General features: G+C 37.4%; 2 protein-coding genes across 2 annotated transcripts in view; one reads left to right on the top strand and one right to left on the bottom strand.

The window, feature by feature from the left end:
- LOC103509877 (cell adhesion molecule 3-like) overlaps positions 1-13,537 on the top strand; it is a 20,779-nt gene extending 7,242 nt beyond the window's left edge. Inside the window, exons 5-7 of the mRNA XM_026824086.1 lie at positions 4,665-4,809; positions 5,680-5,934; positions 13,237-13,537. Of these exons, the coding sequence (XP_026679887.1) occupies positions 4,665-4,809; positions 5,680-5,934; positions 13,237-13,352 (516 nt within the window). The 3' untranslated portion in view covers positions 13,353-13,537. The remainder of the gene's footprint in view (positions 1-4,664; positions 4,810-5,679; positions 5,935-13,236) is intronic.
- Positions 13,538-15,803: 2,266 nt separating this feature from the next.
- The window catches only part of LOC103509874 (SHC-transforming protein 1), a gene marked incomplete in the record, with an annotated part of 14,170 nt that continues 9,382 nt past the window's right edge, over positions 15,804-20,591 (bottom strand). The window contains 1 exon segment of the mRNA XM_008474505.3: positions 15,804-16,445.

Raw genomic sequence — 20,591 nt, 5'->3', positions numbered from 1 at the left:
TTTTGAGAAAGGCCTCTGCTTTAAAAAAAAAAAAAAATGGATTTTTTTTTTTTTTTTTTTTTTTTTTTTTTTTTTTTGATTGGTCTTTTTCCGAAAGGAAAATAAACCTCATGTTATGTTATCGGCAGAAGTTAGGCTTAGTTTAGGACATTTTATTTGTACGTATCTAAATTATTAAAAATAAATGAGAAAATTCAAATCAATCAATCAAAAATCTTACATAATACGAGTATACCTAATATTGTGTGGTATTAGAAGTTGCTCAAGTATTATCTACCTATTTTTATTTACCTACATCAGGTATTATAATAACTAGTGTGGGAAAATGGCTCAAAAAAAAGGCTCCTCTAAGGCCCACATTATTCGGGCCCAAAGTGTAGTGAAAATTATACCCTGTTTATAAAATTAGAACAACAAAACAAAAACATAAAAAATTAGAACAATAAAACAAAAACAGAACAACAAAATTCGACATCTACAAACTACAATACATGTGAAATTATAATCAGAAACGTTCTAATCTATGTTTCGAAAAACAAATTCCACATATAGAATTTCAATTTTTGCATTAAAAAAAAAAAAAAAAAAAAAAAAAAAAAAATTTTCAAATACATTTCCAACTTCATGGAAGGACCCCAAATAACAGTCAAAGTTGACAGCACATTTTCGAGCATACATAGACTGGAAAATTCTATTAGACAAGGTTCTTCCTTATCTGGTAACATCTTCGACATCGCCGTCAGTGACATTAACAAATATATTCCAAAACAAGTTAACCATGGGATGTTCGTGGACGACAAAATAATCTACGTAAGACACGGTAATCTGTCCGTAATTCAACATCTACTTCAACGTACTCTTGACAATATTTCGAAATGGTCAAAAACTAACGGGCTAAAATTTTCATTTGAAAAAACTCAAGACATCGTATTTTCTAAACGAGCTTTAGGAGATATTCCTGTACTTTACTTTGGCAATAATCGAGTGACTTTTAGTACGGAGCTTAAATGGCTTGGATTAAACTTAGATTCGAAATGGAACTTCAAAAAACATGTTCAAATTACAAGGAACAAATGTCTTAAGGCAATGAATGTGTTGAAAGTAATAAATAATAAAAATTGGGGAGTTGGCAGATCTTGCCTGATGAAATTGTTCAACGCCTTTATCAGGCCCATATTGGAATACAGGTCAGTAATATATGGATCTGCAAAACCGAATGGTTTGAAGCCTTTGAACACAGTTCATCACTCTTGTATTCGCATCATTACAGGAGCATTCAGAACATCACCAGTGCCGAGTTTATATGTTGAAAGTGGGGAGCCTCCCCTAGAAAAAAGAAGATTGATATTACTCAGTAATTATGTAACAAAACTAATGTCCCAGAAGAATAACCCCTGTCACCTACATAGGCGGCGATAGGGGGGGGCTTGGGGGGCTTAAGCCCCCCCAAAGTTATCAGGGCCTCTTACACTAGATAAAATTGGATTTCAGAATATTAATCCAAAACACCATTTTTATTTTCCTTATCCTATAGGAAGGAAAGTAATGTAATCGGGTCAAATTTTCGATGGTCAGTTTTTAGTGCCAAACACGTTTTGAGGTCCCTAGAGCCTAAATCCAAAGTTTCAGCCATTGGTCCGTCAAAGTGTGTGTCTGTCTGTAAACAAAATATCTCGAGAACGGTAAGAGCTAGAGACTTGAAATTTGGTATGTAGATGTCAAATGTGACAAGGATGCGACACGAAACTTTTGGTTAAGACCGGTGCAACGGTTGGCGGCATTTTACCGCTTTTTGGCGGTTTTCGGTGTAATTTAACAATATCTCGGGAACGGTATGAGCTAGAGACTTGAAATTTGGTATGTAATTCACAAATGTGACAAGGATGCAACACAAAACGTTTGGTTGAGATAGGTGCTGCGGTTGGCGGTATTTTTACCGCTTTTGGACAGATTTCGACCGTTTTTGGCGGTTTTCAGCTATACCGACTAAACTGTTAAAGATATTGTAAAATTTAGGATAAACGATATAAGAACACTCAAATAAGCATCATTCAATAGGATAAGGAAAGTCGTGTGATGTTCACACCAGATTTTTTCCTGAAAGGAAGCAGTAGCAGAACTTTTGTGTCAACGAGTACCTAGTCTCGAGTTCTAGGTTCCGCGGAACACCAATTAAGAAACACTGCTATAGGGCATAGATACAGGGTCTAGTGTCCCTTCAAAGAAAAAATGTTGATAATTCTCTGGGTTTTTATACAATTTTGTTTCATGCGTGTATTACATAAGTATTACAATATTATTATCTATTTACACAATCTCTACCACAGAGTAATGATATACCTTCATGTTGATAATTAGTATGTAGGTATGTACTTATAAATAGGTGAATACATGAATTACCTGTGTAATTAGGTACATAGGTAGGTATGTAGGTAATTATGTGGATGCATATGAATTGAGGCACTAAGAGGCAGAGTGGACTAAGTGAAAAAAACCCGTTTTGAGAAAAATGGAGTCAAAGTTCAAGAGTTGCTGGGAAACCTATGTTTACCCTACAATAACGAATTTTGATTTTTTTAACACTTTGACCGCCAAGGCCTTTTTGCTTGTGTTAACCCCCACGCCAAGTTTTCTCGCAGTGTCTCGCATATGCGCAAGACAGGCACTTTTTGTGAAATCCGTCTCACTTATATGCGAGACAAGGCAATAATTGTATTCAATTTTTTTAAAATTATCAATTTTATTGACTGTCTCGAATATTTGCGAGACATATCCTGGGCTGTTTTTAATAGACATCTAGTGACTTTTCCGCTTCTATTCTCCAATGTTTCATTTTTCCATGTTTTTAGGTTTTTACATTTATTTTTTGTATCTACAAATTTTCAGATTTTCATTTCAAATAAAAAAACACATTTTCATTGTTTTCTCATAAGAAATACATTGTATTTTTTATTTTGTCTCAAAAAATTCATTTTTCAAGATATTTTTTTCAAACAAAAACCAAAAAAATCCTCAGAAGCCAGGCTTTCAGAGCCCCATTTAAAATACACAGTTTAGGGTTGCAAATAAGCGAGACAGTCATTTCAAGTTGGAAACTAGGTGTCTCGCATATATGCGACCCACGCAATAAAAGTATTCAACGGCGTCTCGCATATATGCGACCCATGGCGGTCAAAGTGTTAAAATCCATGTAGGGCGTGTATGGCGGCCATACACTCGAAATTTCACTCAAATACCCTTAAATATTGCTGACTTTAAATAATTAATGTATTTTTATTATATGAATAAAAATTATTATCCCTTAAAATTGTTAAAAATCCCTTAAATCTGTGGTATTTAGGTTGTACCTATTTGTTTTCAAACAAACAGAAGGGCATAACAGACCTACAGAAGAACGATAAGGTAGAACTAAGAAAGAGGTAATGTTAAACAATGAAGAAAGAGTGATGAAGGAAAAGTAAAGAGAAAGGAGAAAACTTGGGAAACCCTAAGAGAAAGATAAAAATATACAATCGAACCTGGATCAACGTGATCTCAAAGGACAAGACGTTTTCCCTCTCTTTGACGAAATAAATAAACCTTAGTCTCAGTTTCTCTAAGAAAATTCTGTAGGTACCTATCAATTCTTTTGATCTTTCTCTTTATAGACGTCAGGATTTTTTTAGAGGTTTCATAGAGGGAACTGTAACTGCTAAGGTCTTTTCGTCCCGAAAGCGAAGAGAGAAGGAAGACAGCAGAGTAATGGTATACATACCTTCATGTTGATAATTAGTATGTAGGTACTTATAAATAGGTGAATACATGAATTACCTATGTAATTAGGTACATAGGTAGGTATGTAGGTAATTATGTAGATGCATATGAATTAATTAGTTAACAGATTATTACCCACATAACCTCATTTGTCAACCACCTCCTCCTCTCTCTCTCTTCTCTCCTTCCCTCCTTTAGCTTTTCTCACTTCCTCCCTCTTTCTCGCTCTATCTCCAAGTTCCCCTTCCTCAATTTCCCTCTTTATGCCTTTAATCATCTTCTCTAACTCCTCTCTCTCTCTTTCGTTTATTCTTCTCGTTCTCTCCTATTTTCCTTTTGCCCTATCTCTCTCTCTCTCTCCCTCTTTTCTCTCTCTCCCTCTCTCTCTTTTCTCTCTGTAATCTATTTATCTTACTATGCTGTTAGTAACATTACCACACAACTCCCTAGCGATCTAAAAACAGCTTACGTTACAACCTTATGTATACTCTCTCTCTCTCTTTCTCTCTCTCTCTCTCTTGTTTTTCTTCTCTTTCTTCCTTCGTCCTTATTTCTATATTCCTCTCTCTCTCTCTCCTAGTTCCACCTCTTCTTTCTTCTCTCTCTTCCTTTATCCATGTTTTTATCTTGCTTCTCTCCCTCCCTCTCACTCACTCTCTTCCTTCCTCTCCTCTCCCTTCTTCTCTCTTTTCCTTTACCCTTGTTTTTAACTTTTTTCCTCTACGTCTCTCTCTCTCTCTCACACACTCTCTACATTTCTCTACAATAATCTACATCAATCTGTGTCTTATCATGTCCATCCCATATTCTCGTAGAAGTATGTCCCTTCACTCGTAGGTATTCTGTACAAGTGATTTTTGACCTCCGCAGGAAACGAACCTGAACTAATTCCCACTTTCTCTCTCCCCTAGGTGCCCCCTCAGTTCGTCTCCCCCCTCACAGTATCCGTGGACCCGGACGGCGCTTACGAGACCTCCATCTCCTCCCTGCGTCTGAAAACATCCCGACGCGACTTCATCGGACAAAACCTGCGTCTACGCTGTACTGCGTCCATACATGACGTCTGATTTTTTCTCTTTTCCTCGCTTATTCATCTCTCTTTCTCTAATTTCCCTACCTCCTCTCTCTCTCTCTCTTCCTTTTCTATTTTCCTTTCCTCTCTCTCTCTCTCTTCCTTTTCTATTTTCCTTTCCTCTCTCTCTCTCTCTCTCTTTGTACCCTTCTTCTCTTTTCTCTCTCTAATCTATTTATCTTACTATGCTGTTAGTAACATTACCACACAACTCCCTAGCGATCTAAAAACAGCTTACGTTACAACCTTATGTATACTTATACTCTCTTTCCCTCTATATCCGTCTCTTTCTTTCTCTTTCTCTCTCCTGTTTTTCTTCTCTTTCTTCCTTCGCCCTTATTTCTATATTCCTCTCTCTCTCTCTCTCTCTCTCTCCTAGTTCCACCTCTTCTTTCTTCTCTCTCTTCCTTTATCCATGTTTTTATCTTGCTTCTCTCCCTCTCACTCACTCTCTTCCTTCCTCTCCTCTCCCTTCTTCTCTCTTTTCCTTCACCCTTGTTTTTAACTTTTTTCCTCTACGTCTCTCTTTCTCTCTCTCACACACTCTCTACATTTCTCTACAATAATCTACATCAATCTGTGTCTTATCATGTCCATCCCATATTCTCGTAGAAGTATGTCCCTTCACTCGTAGAAGGTATTATGTACAAGTGATTTTTGACCCCCAGGAAACGAACCTGAACTAATTCCCACTTTCTCTCTCTCCTAGGTGCCCCCTCAGTTCGTCTCCCCCCTCACAGTATCCGTGGACCCGGACGGCGCTTACGAGACCTCGATCTCCTCCCTGCGTCTGAAAACATCCCGACGCGACTTCATCGGACAAAACCTGCGTCTACGCTGTACTGCGTCCATACATGACGTCTACTGGAAGACCACGGAGAAGGCCACCGTCGAGGACGTCAAACATCGGGAGACGAATCATCGCGGTGTTGAGACGAATCATCGTGGTGTTGAGACGAATCACCACGGATTTGAGACGAATCAGTTGGGCGAGGGAGCGCCGTCGTTTTTGGCGAAGAGTTCGACCGTGGGTTATCCGGACTATTCTAACCCAGGCAATGTGGGTAACCCGCGGGTGTTCCTGGATAGCAATGAGCTGGATTATAACGGTGAGTGCCAGCCTAGTTAGCTTAGTTGGTAGCGCATCTGCCTTGTAAGTGCTAGGCCGCGGGTTCGATTCCCGCCCGAGGAGAATTTTATCCTAAAGGGATAAGGTTCGTTCTCGGAACGGCTGGCTTTCTCCTATACTGTCTTCCTTCTCCCTTCGATTTCGGGACGATAAGACCTTAGCAGGTACATTTCCCTCCATCCAACCTCTTGGGGAAAAAAAATGTAAAGTACGTGGACTTTTTCGGGTAGGTACTTGGATTACCAAGGTAGGTTTTTCGGGTAGGTACTTGGATTACATAATCATTATAGGTACTCATAAAAATAGGTAAATAAGTAAAGTGAAAATAATAAATAAATAAATATATGTAGGTATCCCGCTTATAAGTAGGTATAACCTACAATCTATAGGTATTCATTATACATACCGTATTTTTAATGAGGATCCTTCCTTCCATCCTTCCTATACGTTTTTGTTGCTTTCCTATGCGAAGAAAATAATATTCATACCTCGCCTCGTGTTATTTTGTAATTCCCAATACTTCCCTAGCAGACTACGTAGGAGGTAACTTTCGCGATCAAACTTTGGTTCAACTTTTGTTCCTCACGAAATTTTTTTCTTCCCTGCCAATGCCGCTTTCAGATTATTTAAAAATTCAACTTTATGTCTGCACAATGTCCCAAGGTAAACTTTCAGACTGAGACTTTTAAATTTTAACCAAGTTCAAGGTTCAACCAGCAGCAGCATTTTTTTAATCCTCGCTGATACAAAGAAATTTTAGGTCTCTATTGAAAAAAAAAAAAAAAAAAAAAAAAAAAAAACGAGAAAAGGGAAAATGGAGAAAGACAGCAGAATGGACAAAAATAGAAACTACATAATCATTATAGGTACTCATAAAAGTAGGTAAATAAGTAAAGTGAAAATAATAAATAAATAGGTATATGTAGGTATTCCGTTTATAAGTAGGTACCTACAGGTATCCATTATACACCTACGTTAAGGTATATATTTTTAATGAGGATCCTTCCTTCCTATACGTTTGTGAGCGTTGCCTTCCTATGCGAGGAAAATAATATTCATACCTCGCCTCGTGTTATTTTGTAATTCCCAATACTTCCCCAGACTACGTAGGAGGTAACTTTCGCGATCAAACTTTGGTTCAACTTTTGTTCCTCACGAAAAAAATTTTCTTCCCTGCCAATGCCTTTTCAGATTATTTAAAAATTCAACTTTATGTCTGCACAATGTCCCAAGGTAAACTTTCAGACGGAGACTTTTAAATTTTACCCAAGTTCAAGGTTCAAGCAGCAGCAGCAGCATTTTTTTAATCCTCGCTGATACAAAGAAATTTTAGGTCTCTACTGAAAAAAAAAAAAAAAAAAAAAAAAAAAAAAAAAAAAAACACGAAGACAAAAAAAAAAACGAAAAAAAAAAAAACAAAAAAAACAACCCACAACAAAAAAATGCGCAGGTACATGGTACAACAATGGTACACAAAATGCTTCAATGCTATTAGTCATTTATTTTTTGCACATTGCATAACTTCATATTTTTCAGGCGGTCACAAAAATCGTCTTTATATTAAGTGGGCAAGTCAGTCTGTAGGACTTGTAGGAGTCTACTCAGAAAGAGCTCCAAAAGGGAGAGCCCTTTATCGCGCCGTAAATCAAATCAAGTGATAAAGTCAGGTCGCGGGTTCGATTCCCGCCCGGGGTGGATTTGACTGCTATTAAAACCTACATAAGAGGTAGGACCTTTAAAACCACTCTAAGGTAGGTAGCTACGCTAGGTAGGTATAGGAACATAGAAAACCTAAATAATAGGTAGGAAGATACGTATAGAAAAGCAGAAGAATAACAAGCGTGTCATAGGGAAAACAAGAACTAGGTACAGGCGACACAATCTTCATTCAGGGGAAACTCTGAAATTTTGACACAAAAGAAAACAGAGAACAAAAGACTTTCGTTGTAAGACATGGTGGTGAAAAAGGGAGTTTTTGAATAGAGGCGTACTTACGTAGGTAGGTAGGTATCTACTCGTATTTTCCAAGGAATAGGAAACGTCTTATCTAGAAATTGTAAACATTACATCAGGGGACAAAAAAATCTGGTGTGAACATCACACAACTTTCCTTATCCTATTGAATGGTGCTTATTTGGGTGTTCTGTTGTAACATTTACAATATCTAGAGGTAAGGAACAAGCGACACAATCTTCGTTCATTCAGGGGAAACTCTGAAATTTCGACACAAAAGAAAACAGAGAACAAAAGACTTTCGTTGTAAGACATGGTGGTGAAAAAGAGAGTTTTTGAATAGAGTCGTACGTACGTAGGTAGGTAGGTATCTACTCGTATTTTCCAAGGAATAGGAAACGTCTTATCTAGAAATTGTAAACATTACAGGGGACAAAAGGAAGAGAGGGAAAAAAGACAAGACAAGGAGAAGGAGAAAAGAAAACCCTAAATTTGCCAGCCTGGTTAGCTTAGTTGGTAGTGCGTCTGCCTTGTAAGCGCTAGGCCGCGTGTTCGATTCCCGCCCGGAGCGGATTTTATCCTGATGGGATGGTGTTCGTACTCGGAACGGCTGGCTTTCTCCTATCCTGTCTTCCTTCTCTCTTCGATTTCGGGACAATAAGACCATAGCAGTCGCAGTTCCCTCTGTCAAACCTCTTTGAAAAAAAAACCCTAAATTTTCATTCATTTGTATTAGTAGGAGGAAGTGACGAAATCAAACTGCATAGAGCTAAAGAGCAAAAAGCTCTATGGTCTACTACAGATCTACTCCGTTTTCAACCCAAGGGTATACTTACTGTGCAGTGGCGTAGCGTCCATGTAGGGCGTGTATGGCGGCCATACACTCGAAATTTCACTCAAATACCCTTAAATATTGCTGACTTTAAATAATTAATGTATTTTTATTAGATGAATAAAAATTATTATCCCTTAAAATTGTTAAAAATCCCTTAAATCTGTGATATTTAGGTTGTACCTAGCTATTTGTTTTCAAACAAACAGAAGGGCATAACAGACCTACAGAAGAACGATAAGGTAGAACTAAGAAAGAGGTAGTGTTAAACAATGAAGAAAGAGTGATGAAGGAAAAGTAAAGAGAAAGGAGAAAGGAGAAAACTTGGGAAACCCTAAGAGAAAGATAAAATATACAATCGAACCTGGATCAACGTGATCTCAAAGGACAAGACGTTTTCCCTCTCTTTGACGAAATAAATAAACCTTAGTCTCAGTTTCTCTAAGAAAATTCTGTAGGTACCTATCAATTCTTTTGATCTTTCTCTTTATAGACGTCAGGATTTTTTTAGAGGTTTCATAGAGGGAACTGTAACTGCTAAGGTCTTTTCGTCCCGAAAGCGAAGAGAGAAGGAAGACAGGATAGGAGAAAGCCAGCCGTTCCGAGAACAAACCTTATCTATTGAAAATCCGCCCCGGGCGGGAATCAAACACGCGACCTAGCGCTTACAAGGCAGACGCGCTACCCACCAAGCTAACTGGGCTGGTGAGGTCCGGATTGGATGAGGATTTTCTGAGGTTCTTAGGAAATCTGTGTTAAATCTGTTCCACCTCGATAAGCTAAACAAAACTGTCTCGTCTCTCTTCTCCAGGTTTGACCGTACCATTCTACAAGGAAAGTAAAAAAGGAAAACAACCCCGTTTTGTATTCGAAACAGGAACTCGACACAAAATAACTAATTAGACATTCTTAACACTTGTTTGACACTAAAAAATCCGCCCCGGGCGGGAATCAAACACGCGACCTAGCGCTTACAAGGTAGACGCGCTACCCACCAAGCTAACTGGGCTGGTGAGGTCCGGATTAGTTAAGGATTTTTTGGGGTTCTTAGGAAATCTGTGTTAAATCTGTTCCTCCTCGATAAGCTAAACAAAACTGTCTCGTCTCTCTTCTCCAGGTTTGACTGTACCATTCTACAAGGAAAGTACAAAAAGGAAAACAACCCCGTTTTGTATTCGAAACAGGAACTCGACACAAAATAACTAATTAGACATTCTTAACACTTGTTTGACACTAACCCTAGCCATAATACCTTGGGGGTGAACAAACAGGGAGGGAAAAGACAGGGACACAGAGGGAGGGAAAGAAAAGGAAGGAGTAGGATGGAAGGGAAAGAGAAGTAAAGAAAATAGGGAATAGGGGGGGGGGTGAAGGGGTTGAGACTAAAAAGCGGAGAGGATAAAGGAAGGAGATAGAGAGGTAAAGAAAAAGGGAGGGTACATCAGGATAGGAGGAAAGGATAGAGAGGATAAAGGAAAGGGAAGTAAAGAAAAAGAAGGGTGCAGGATAAAGGGAGTAATGAAAATTGAGGTAAAGGAAAAAGAAGAACAAGCTGGGCCCGTCCCTCCGGGAATTTTTCAGCCCGTAGTTTATTCGATTGTGATCAAAGATAATCAGTACCTATGTACCTAGCTAATTTGTTTAATATTCAGTTTATTATTATTCTTGATTTGATTTTTTTATTTTACTTTCATGTAATGATTTAAAATCAAGACTAGAGAAGGATGGAAGGGAAAGAGAAGTAAAGGAAATAGGGAATAGAGCAGTGGTTCCCAACCTTTTTTAGACAAATACCCCTTTTTAAGCTCAACTTATGCCATAACCCCCCCAAAAAAAAGTAAAGCATAGAAATAGCTATAGATAGGGAAAGAGCAAGTACATATTGAAATTGTACCCACAGTTGGTCAGTAGGTTTATTTATTATTACCTATTATTATTTTTTTTTTTAATTAATTTATTAAATTTAACATATTTTCAATAAGTAGTCACTAAAACCGGTCTTAAATGATCGACTGAAGTGTGTTCTAAAACTTTCTCGCTTTGAGTTCATAGGTTGTCGCGACAAATTTCAAGATCAGAGCTCATTTGTGTGAGAAAATGCTTTCTCGCTTTGAGTTCATAGGTCGTCGCGACAAATTTCGAGATCAGAGCTCATTTGTGTGAGAAAATGTGAAAAAAATCCCCCAAAAACCAGTTTTTTTGGTTTTTTGGCTTTATGGTTTTCTGGACACAATTTGCACCACCATTTTCGTGTTCCTGGTAAAAAGACCTTTAATTTGATATATAGGTCGACTAGGTTTGGATAAGTCCTTCTATGGGGACAGAGAGACCGACCGACCGACAGACAGACAGACCGACCGACAGACGACACCGAAGCGAATACAATAGTCCGTCCCTTATACCTTTTATTATTAGTAATAATAAAGGAAGGACGGACTAAAAAGGAAATGGAAGTAAAGGGGAGAGAAGTAAAGAAAAAGGGGAAGGGTACAGGATAGGAGGATAGGGTGGAAGAGTAAATGAGGGAGGGAGGGAAAGGATTGAGGAAAGGGGAGGTTAAGGATTTATAGCTTTCGCAAAGGGTAAAGGCCGACTGTTCGTAGAGCCGCATATTAATGAAGCTTTAACTTTCTTTTCGTCAGGTACCCGGGCTGTCAAAATAAATACTATTTGAAAGTATACATGTTATAAAGACTTCTTAGTCCTTTTTAGTACTCGTGAACAGCCTTCCTAATTATTTTTATTTTTTAAAGAGGAAACTCCTTGAATTGTATAAATAAATGTCTTTAAAAAAAAGAGGTTTGATGGAGGGATCGTCCTGAAAGCGAAGAGAGAAAGAGAGAAGGAAAACAGTATGGGAGAAAGCCAGCCGTTCCGAGAACGAACCTTATCTGTTCAGGATAAAGTCCGCTCTGCTTTTCTAATTACAAAATAGAAGACAATTAAGTGGGTATATTATTCAAAAAGTGACACTTGTTTATGAATGTTACGAGAATAATGAGGGAACGTCGGAAAAATGAGAAGAAAAAGAAGGAAGGGAAGGGGAAGAAGAAGAAAAATTAAGAACAAAAAAAAAAAAAAAAAAAGAAGAAAAAGGAAAGAATTTCCGTTCTAGAACGAAAAAAAAAGAGAGGTAAAGAAGGAGAAAGTTCGGAAGAAGAAGGAAAGTGTTTCCGTTCTAGAACGAAAAATAAAGAGAGGTAAAGAAGGAGAAAGTTCGAAAGGAAGAGGAAAGAAAGAGAGGAGAGAAGAAGAAACAGGTAAAAGTGGGAGGTAACAAGGGAACTATCTTAAAATGTCAAACTGATGGAGAAAAGTGGAGAGATAAAACTCGTCATTCCTGTAGTAGACTTCCAGGAGGAGTATGGGTTTCCGAGTACACAAAATAAACACATCTCTAGTAAGCATACATACGTGATTAATTCAAAGCAACAATCGAATTAAACAAAAAAGAAGCAGTCTTCAAATGATCGGTTAATGGTTTAATTCCTTAGCTAGGGTAAATAGACATAATAACTGGGTAAATAGACACATCTAGGGTAAATAGACAAAATGAACTAAATGGTCAACCAAGTGGAAACAGTAGGTATACGTGGGGTGATTTCGTAGAAAAATTCAAGAAAACAAAAAAGAACTTTATTTTTCCGAGAAACAGAGTGGATGAATTATGATGAAAAAAAAAGAGAAGGAGAAGAAGAAGGAGGAGGAGGCGAAGAAGAAAGAGGAGGAGGAGAACAAAAATACGAACAACTAGAAGAAGAAGTTTCGTTACCATCTCTCAGAATGAGAAAGATTCAAGAAAGTAACTTTGGGCGAAACTTGATAAGAACTGAGAATAGAACTTATACACGTCTTCTGGAGATGTGAAAGTTAGCAGTAGGTATGTAGATTGTAGATATAAGGGTGCAATAAAGTTTATTAGTACCTACAGTACCTGTCACTTTTATAAAATGAATACCCACCTATCCTAACATAATGTCATTTGAATTAGCAATTTGTTAAGGTCTCTTCCCGCTTATCGTGATTTTCATCCGATTTTTTTTCCAAATGTCCTGTAGGTAATGTAATTTTAAAAATAAAAGTGTTCCCACTACACACGACACAATTTTTTTTTTCCGAACAAGGGGGACGGGGCCTTTAAAGAGGCCGGAAAATCCCCGATTTTTTTTTTTTTTTTTTTTTTTTGAGGTTTAATAGAGGGAACTGTAACTGCCAAGGTCCTATCGTCCCGAAAGCGAATAGAAAAGGAAGACAGGATAGGAGAAAGTCAGCCGTTCCGAGAACGAACCCTATCCCTTCAGGATAAAAACCACCCCGGAGTCCCCGGGCGGAAATCGAACCCGCGGCCTAGCGCTTCTAAGGCAGACGCCTCCAATCTAACAAGGCTGGCTTTTATACCACCTATTTCCATTTATTTTTATTATTTAACGCTCTTAAAATTTTCCCCCATTAAATATCTGACTCTAAAACCCTGTTTTTCTCTCCCTTATGTTTCAGGATTACATGGCAGAAGAGCCGCCTCCACAACTAGTGACATTAGCCGCCCCTCTCCCTCTCTTCTCAACACATTCGCTTCTGTCTTCGCCTTACTAGTCGCTCATCTGGTCATCTAATTTTTACTTTCCTTATCCTGTAGGAAGGAAAGTAATCCATTTCCTGTTCCTAAGTCAATCTGGAGCCGCGTTTTTCTAATCCAAACCCTGTTTCAAAATAATCAAATCTCGTATTATTTGTGGCAAAACAGAGCTTTTTCTCAACTTCTGTGGAAATCATAGCATTCTACTAAGAGTACTAAGAGTACTAAGAGCGGGGTTTACCAATTCAGAATTGAGATCAATCTAGGATTGAGCTATACTTGATACCCAGTTCAATCCAGACTTGATTCGTAGAATGCGAAAAAACAGCCGGTCTGAGAACGAAGTAACGAACATTATCTGTTCAGGATAAAATCCGCCCCGGGTGGGAATCGAACCCGCGACCTAGCGCTTGAAATGCAGACGCACTACCCTCCAAGCTAACTAGGCTGGACTTTTTTTTTCTTATTAATTCAAAGGTACAGGTGGTACCTCACCCAAGATTAAGGTGTGACCCTAAACATAGATTTATTTTAGCTAGGAAACCAAAGTATTGTAAAGAAAGAATGAAGATTGTATGTAATGTGTATGTAGGCTTACTTTTTGTACATTCCAGTAAAAAAATAAATATCTTTATTATAAGTAAACTCCTTAAGAAAGTGTTATTATTTTGTCTCAACACTTGAGTGGAAAAAAAGAACGAAACAAATTTTTGATTTCATAAATTGTTCATACACAAATATAATTATCTATTATGTATAGGTAAATTCATATAAATTTTGACATAAATTAATAAGGATAACACGGGAAAAATATAAATATATAATTTAATAAGTCCATACATAACATAAATTATAACAACTTGTTAATAGACGTGTTCAAAATTTCAATCAATCTTTAGACCGAATAAGTGTGACGTCATTTTGGACATAAAGTTTGATAGTTGATGTCAATCATACAATGTTTGATTCCAATGTTACGTCACTACTTATGCCGTCTATTGAATGATACTTCCAAGTGGTCCCTACTCCTTAGGATAAGACCGAATAAGTGTGACGTCATTTTGGACAAAAAGTTTGATAGTTGATGCCAATCATACAATGTTTGATTCCAATGTTACGTCACTACTTATGCCGTCTATTGAATGATACTTCCAAGTGGTCCCTACTCCTTAGGATATAAATAATAGCCCGGGAAAAATAAGCTTTGTATTGAAATGCCTAAGCTCCGGGGGTGTAAGCTGTGTGTCGCAAGAAATTTCGGAGGCGAAATTTTTCAGAGATATGTATGTTTCCCCCCTGGAAAAGTCCTGAAAATTGCTCACAGACTTCTTTAAATGCAGGTAGGTAGTTGAAGGTATTAGATATTATTTGATAAATTCATATTACCTAAACAGTGTAACAAATTAGACATTCTAAAAGAAGCCTTACTAAGGCTGCCTTAGAACTGTATGCCTTTGCGAAAATCTGGAAAAATTCCCATTTTGGCTTGTTTTTCCTGGGCTATCATATCCTGCAATTCATACTAAATAAATTTACCGGGATAAATCACACTTTTTTCAAGTTATAACACAATCTAATACTGTGTTTGCTAATGGGTCAAGGCTCATGTCAGCGAGCTCCAAGGTTGCATTTCTTTTAACCTACCCTATGGGTGGTACCCATATTCAACCATATTAGACAGTAATAGACTGGTGTCCAAATACATAATTAAATAAATTAATGACAAAAAAAACAAAAAAAAATATACAAAGTATTTCAATACACAGATTTCCATTTCTAAAGTGGTTACAAAATAGAAACCTGTGATTCAATATGACGATTAACATGATACATGTAAATAAGTAGGTACCTATATAGTATGGGTTTCCGAGTACACAAAATAAACACATCTCTAGTAAGCATACATATGTGGATTAATTCAAAGCAACAATCGAATTAAACAAAAAAGAAGCAGTCTTCAAATGATCGGTTAATGGTTTAATTCCTTAGCTAGGGTAAATAGACATAATAACTGGGTAAATAGACACATCTAGGGTAAATAGACAAAATGAACTAAATGGTCAACCAAGTGGAAACAGTAGGTATACGTGGGGTGATTTCGTAGAAAAATTCAAGAAAACAAAAAAGAACTTTATTTTTCCGAGAAACAGAGTGGATGAATTATGATGAAAAAAAAAAAAAATATTATGATATGGTAATGAAGAACACGAAGAAATGACATTGAACAAGAAAAGGCGAGAAGGAAGAATGGGACATTGAAACCAAATGATCAACCATGTGGAAACAGTATACGTGGGGAGATTTCGTAGAAAAAATACAAGAAAACGAAAAAGAACTTTATTTTTCCGAGAAACAGAGTGGATGAATTATGATGAAAAAAAAAAAATATTATGATATGGTAATGAAGAACACGAAGAAATGACATTGAACAAGAAAAGGCGAGAAGGAAGAATGGGACATTGATAAATCAGCAAGGAAAAAATAGTTGTTTTCAGATATAAGGACCAAAAACCAACGTTACTTTTGTCTCAAAGTGGTTGCATTGCAGCTTTAGAGCGACAATACCGTAAAATATGAAGGATAAGAAGTAAGAAGTCAATAGAGTCGTGGGTTGATACAAAATTTGATTCCAGAGTTTTCAACATTTGAGCTTCAATATATGACTATGCAGAATACCAAGGTATATTCTAACAACGCGAATTCTTGGGAAAACACCGGAGTGTGTACAAGACCTTAGGCCAGCAACTCACTATCAGGTACATCTGATCAGATCCGCCTATCAGGTCTACCTGGTAGTGAGTGGCTGGCCTTCGACAAACAGAACGCGATATTTTAGTCCCGGTCTAGAGGTTCATGGTAGTGTTTGTTGAGCTCGGAACATTCTCGAAGACTATGCTCGAACAGTCTCCGAGTATGGTCAGAGCTTAATGAACTTTTTACCATGAACCTCTAGACCCGGGCCTTAATGGCACCATAGTAATATGATTTTTCTGCCACTTGAAAGTTTGGCACTTTACCATATAGCGTAACTATACCTTCAATAAAGAGTTTTATCAAACAAAATTAGCGTCTCGTTAAATGAACTCTTTGACGTTGTTTGAATAACGCTAAAGACTCCAATAAGTTGTTTTTACTTTCTATTACTACAGTATAGCGGAGCTATACTAGTAATGAAAGTATTGCAATCGGTCCAAATTTTCAAAATCGGGAACAAAGGGTAAAGGCCGACTGTTCGTCGAGCCGCATATTAATGAAGCTTTAACTTTCTTTTCGTCAGGTACCCGGGCTGTCAAAAGAAATACTAGTTAGGCAGGTATCTACTCGTGTCAGCTGAAGTTGTATGATATAAAGGCTTTTTAGTCCTATTTAGTAGGTACTCGGGAGTAGCCTTCCTAATTATTTTAATTTTTTTAAAGAGGTTTGATAGAGAGATCGTCCCGAAAGCGAGGAGAGAAGGAAGACAGTATGGGAGAAAGCCAGCCGTTCCGAGAACGAACCTTATCTGTTTAGAAAAAAGTCTACCCTTGTTTCCCTAATTACAAAATAGAAGACAATTAAGTAGGTATATTATTCACAAAGTGACACTTGATTATGAATGTTACGAGAATAATGAGGGAACGTCGGAAAAATGAGAAGAAAAAGAAGGAAGGGTCTTCCCCTTCCTTCTTTTTTTAAGAAAAATTAAGAAACGAGAAGAAGAAAAAGGAAGGAAAGTATTTCCGTTCTAGAACGAAGAATAAAGAGAGGTAAAGGAGAAGGAGAAAGTTCGGAAGGAAGAGGAAAGAAAGAGAGGAGAGAGGAAAAAACAGGTAAAAGTGGGAGATAACAAGGGAACTATCTTAAAATGTCAAACTGATGGAGAAAAGTGGAGAGATAAAACTCGTCATTCCTGTAGTAGACTTCCAGGAGGAGGAGGAGGAGGAGGAGGAGGAGGAGGATGATAAAAACGAGAGAGAGAGAGAGAGAGAGAGAGAGAGAGAGAGAGAGAGGAGAAGGAAGACGAAGAGGATGTGGAGAAGGAAGAGAAATAAGAAAGGGGGTGGTGAGTTGGTGAGAGAGAAAAGGAGGAGGAGAAACAGCGCAAAGAAAACAAGGATGAAGAGAAAACGGAGAGAAGAAAAAGGAGGACAAGATGAAGGAATAAGAAGAGGAAGATGACGAGAAAGAAAAGACGCAGGATAAAGAAAAAGAGGAGCAGTAGGAGGAGGAGAAAAAGGAGAAGGAGGAGAAGAAGAAGAAGAAGGAGGAGGCGAAGAAGAAAGAGGAGGAGAACAAAAATACGAACAACTAGAAGAAGAAGTTTCGTTACCATCTCTCGGAATGAGAAAGATTCAAGAAAGTAACTTTGGGCGAAACTTGATAAGAACTGAGAATAGAACTTATACACGTCTTCTGGAGATGTGAAAGTTAGAATGTATGTAGATTGTAGATGTAGGGGTGCAATAAAGTTTATTAGTACAGTACCTGTCACTTTTATAAAATGAATACCCACCTATCCTACATAATGTCATTTGAATTAGCAATTTGTTAAGGTCTCTTCCCACTTATCGTGAGTTTCATCCGAACAAGTGGGAACAGGCCTTTACAGAGGGCGGAAAATCCCCGATTTTTTTTTTTTTTTTTTTTCAGTAGGTATGTAGATTGTAGATATAAGGGTGCAATAAAGTTTATTAGTACCTACAGTACCTGTCACTTTTATAAAATGAATACCCACCTATCCTAACATAATGTCATTTGAATTAGCAATTTGTTAAGGTCTCTTCCCGCTTATCGTGATTTTCATCCGATTTTTTTTCCAAATGTCCTGTAGGTAATGTAATTTTAAAAATAAAAGTGTTCCCACTACACACGACACAATTTTTTTTTTCCGAACAAGTGGGAACGGGCCTTTACAGAGGGCGGAAAATCCCCGATTTTTTTTTTTTTTTTTTTTTTTTGGGTTTAAACCGACTAGTAAAAGAAGACAGGATGGAAGAAAGTCAGCCGTTCCGAGAACGAACCTTATCCCTTCAGGATAAAAACCACCCCGGGCGGAAATCGAACCCGCGGCCTAGTGCTTCTAAGGCAGACGCCTCCAAGTTAACTAAGCTGGCTTTTTTACCACCTATTTCCATTAAATATCTGACTCTAAAACCCTGTTTTTCTCTCCCTTATGTTTCAGGATTACATGGCAGAAGAGCCGCCTCCACAACTAGTGACATTAGCCGCCCCTCTCCCTCTCTTCTCAACACATTCGCTTCTGTCTTCGCCTTACTAGTCGCTCATCTGGTCATCTAATTTTTACTTTCCTTATCCTATAGGAAGGAAAGTAATGCATTTCCTGTTCCTAAGTCAATCTGGAGCCGCGTTTTTCTAATCCAAACCCTAATTTCTAATCCAAACCCTGCCTCGGTGGTGTAGTGGTCAAGGCGCTCGCCTGGTAAACAGGAGGGCGTGGGTTCAATCCCAGTCGAGGTATGGAATCCTCAATATAATTTGAGAATTTGACCACAATAATAGTAGTAGCCTACTGCTGGAGTAAAGGGACTTTTCAGTCCTATTATAATTTGAGAATTTGACCACAATAATAGTATAGTAGCCTACTGCTGGAGTAAAGGGACTTTTCAGTCCTAGGCGAGCAGTATAAATAAGCACTATTATTATTATTATTTCAAAATAATCAAATCTCGTATTATTTGTGGCAAAACAGAGCTTTTTCTCAACTTCTGTGGAAATCATAGCATTCTACTAAGAGTACTAAGAGCGGGGTTTACCAATTCAGAATTGAGATCAATCTAGGATTGAGCTATACTTGATACCCAGTTCAATCCAGACTTGATTCGTAGAATGCGAAAAAACAGCCGGTCTGAGAACGAAGTAACGAACATTATCTGTTCAGGATAAAATCCGCCCCGGGTGGGAATCGAACCCGCGACCTAGCGCTTGAAATGCAGACGCACTACCCTCCAAGCTAACTAGGCTGGACTTTTTTTTTCTTATTAATTCAAAGGTACAGGTGGTACCTCACCCAAGATTAAGGTGTGACCCTAAACATAGATTTATTTTAGCTAGGAAACCAAAGTATTGTAAAGAAAGAATGAAGATTGTATGTAATGTGTATGTAGGCTTACTTTTTGTACATTCCAGTAAAAAAATAAATATCTTTATTATAAGTAAACTCCTTAAGAAAGTGTTATTATTTTGTCTCAACACTTGAGTGGAAAAAAAGAACGAAACAAATTTTTGATTTCATAAATTGTTCATACACAAATATAATTATCTATTATGTATAGGTAAATTCATATAAATTTTGACATAAATTAATAAGGATAACACGGGAAAAATATAAATATATAATTTAATAAGTCCATACATAACATAAATTATAACAACTTGTTAATAGACGTGTTCAAAATTTCAATCAATCTTTAGACCGAATAAGTGTGACGTCATTTTGGACATAAAGTTTGATAGTTGATGTCAATCATACAATGTTTGATTCCAATGTTACGTCACTACTTATGCCGTCTATTGAATGATACTTCCAAGTGGTCCCTACTCCTTAGGATATAAATAATAGCCCGGGAAAAATAAGCTTTGTATTGAAATGCCTAAGCTCCGGGGGTGTAAGCTGTGTGTCGCAAGAAATTTCGGAGGCGAAATTTTTCAGAGATATGTATGTTTCCCCCCTGGAAAAGTCCTGAAAATTGCTCACAGACTTCTTTAAATGCAGGTAGGTAGTTGAAGGTATTAGATATTATTTGATAAATTCATATTACCTAAACAGTGTAACAAATTAGACATTCTAAAAGAAGCCTTACTAAGGCTGCCTTAGAACTGTATGCCTTTGCGAAAATCTGGAAAAATTCCCATTTTGGCTTGTTTTTCCTGGGCTATCATATCCTGCAATTCATACTAAATAAATTTACCGGGATAAATCACACTTTTTTCAAGTTATAACACAATCTAATACTGTGTTTGCTAATGGGTCAAGGCTCATGTCAGCGAGCTCCAAGGTTGCATTTCTTTTAACCTACCCTATGGGTGGTACCCATATTCAACCATATTAGACAGTAATAGACTGGTGTCCAAATACATAATTAAATAAATTAATGACAAAAAAAACAAAAAAAAATATACAAAGTATTTCAATACACAGATTTCCATTTCTAAAGTGGTTACAAAATAGAAACCTGTGATTCAATATGACGATTAACATGATACATGTAAATAAGTAGGTACCTATAGCATACGGAATGATCTCTCCACAAATAAAACACATGAGCCCTTTGGGTTG

The sequence above is a fragment of the Diaphorina citri genome, unplaced genomic scaffold (assembly GCF_000475195.1).
Source record: "Diaphorina citri unplaced genomic scaffold, Diaci psyllid genome assembly version 1.1 scaffold539, whole genome shotgun sequence".
Classification (NCBI taxonomy): Eukaryota; Metazoa; Arthropoda; class Insecta; order Hemiptera; family Psyllidae; genus Diaphorina; species Diaphorina citri.
The sequence above is the reverse complement of the archived record's forward strand: the minus strand, read 5'-3'. Positions and strand labels throughout refer to the sequence as shown.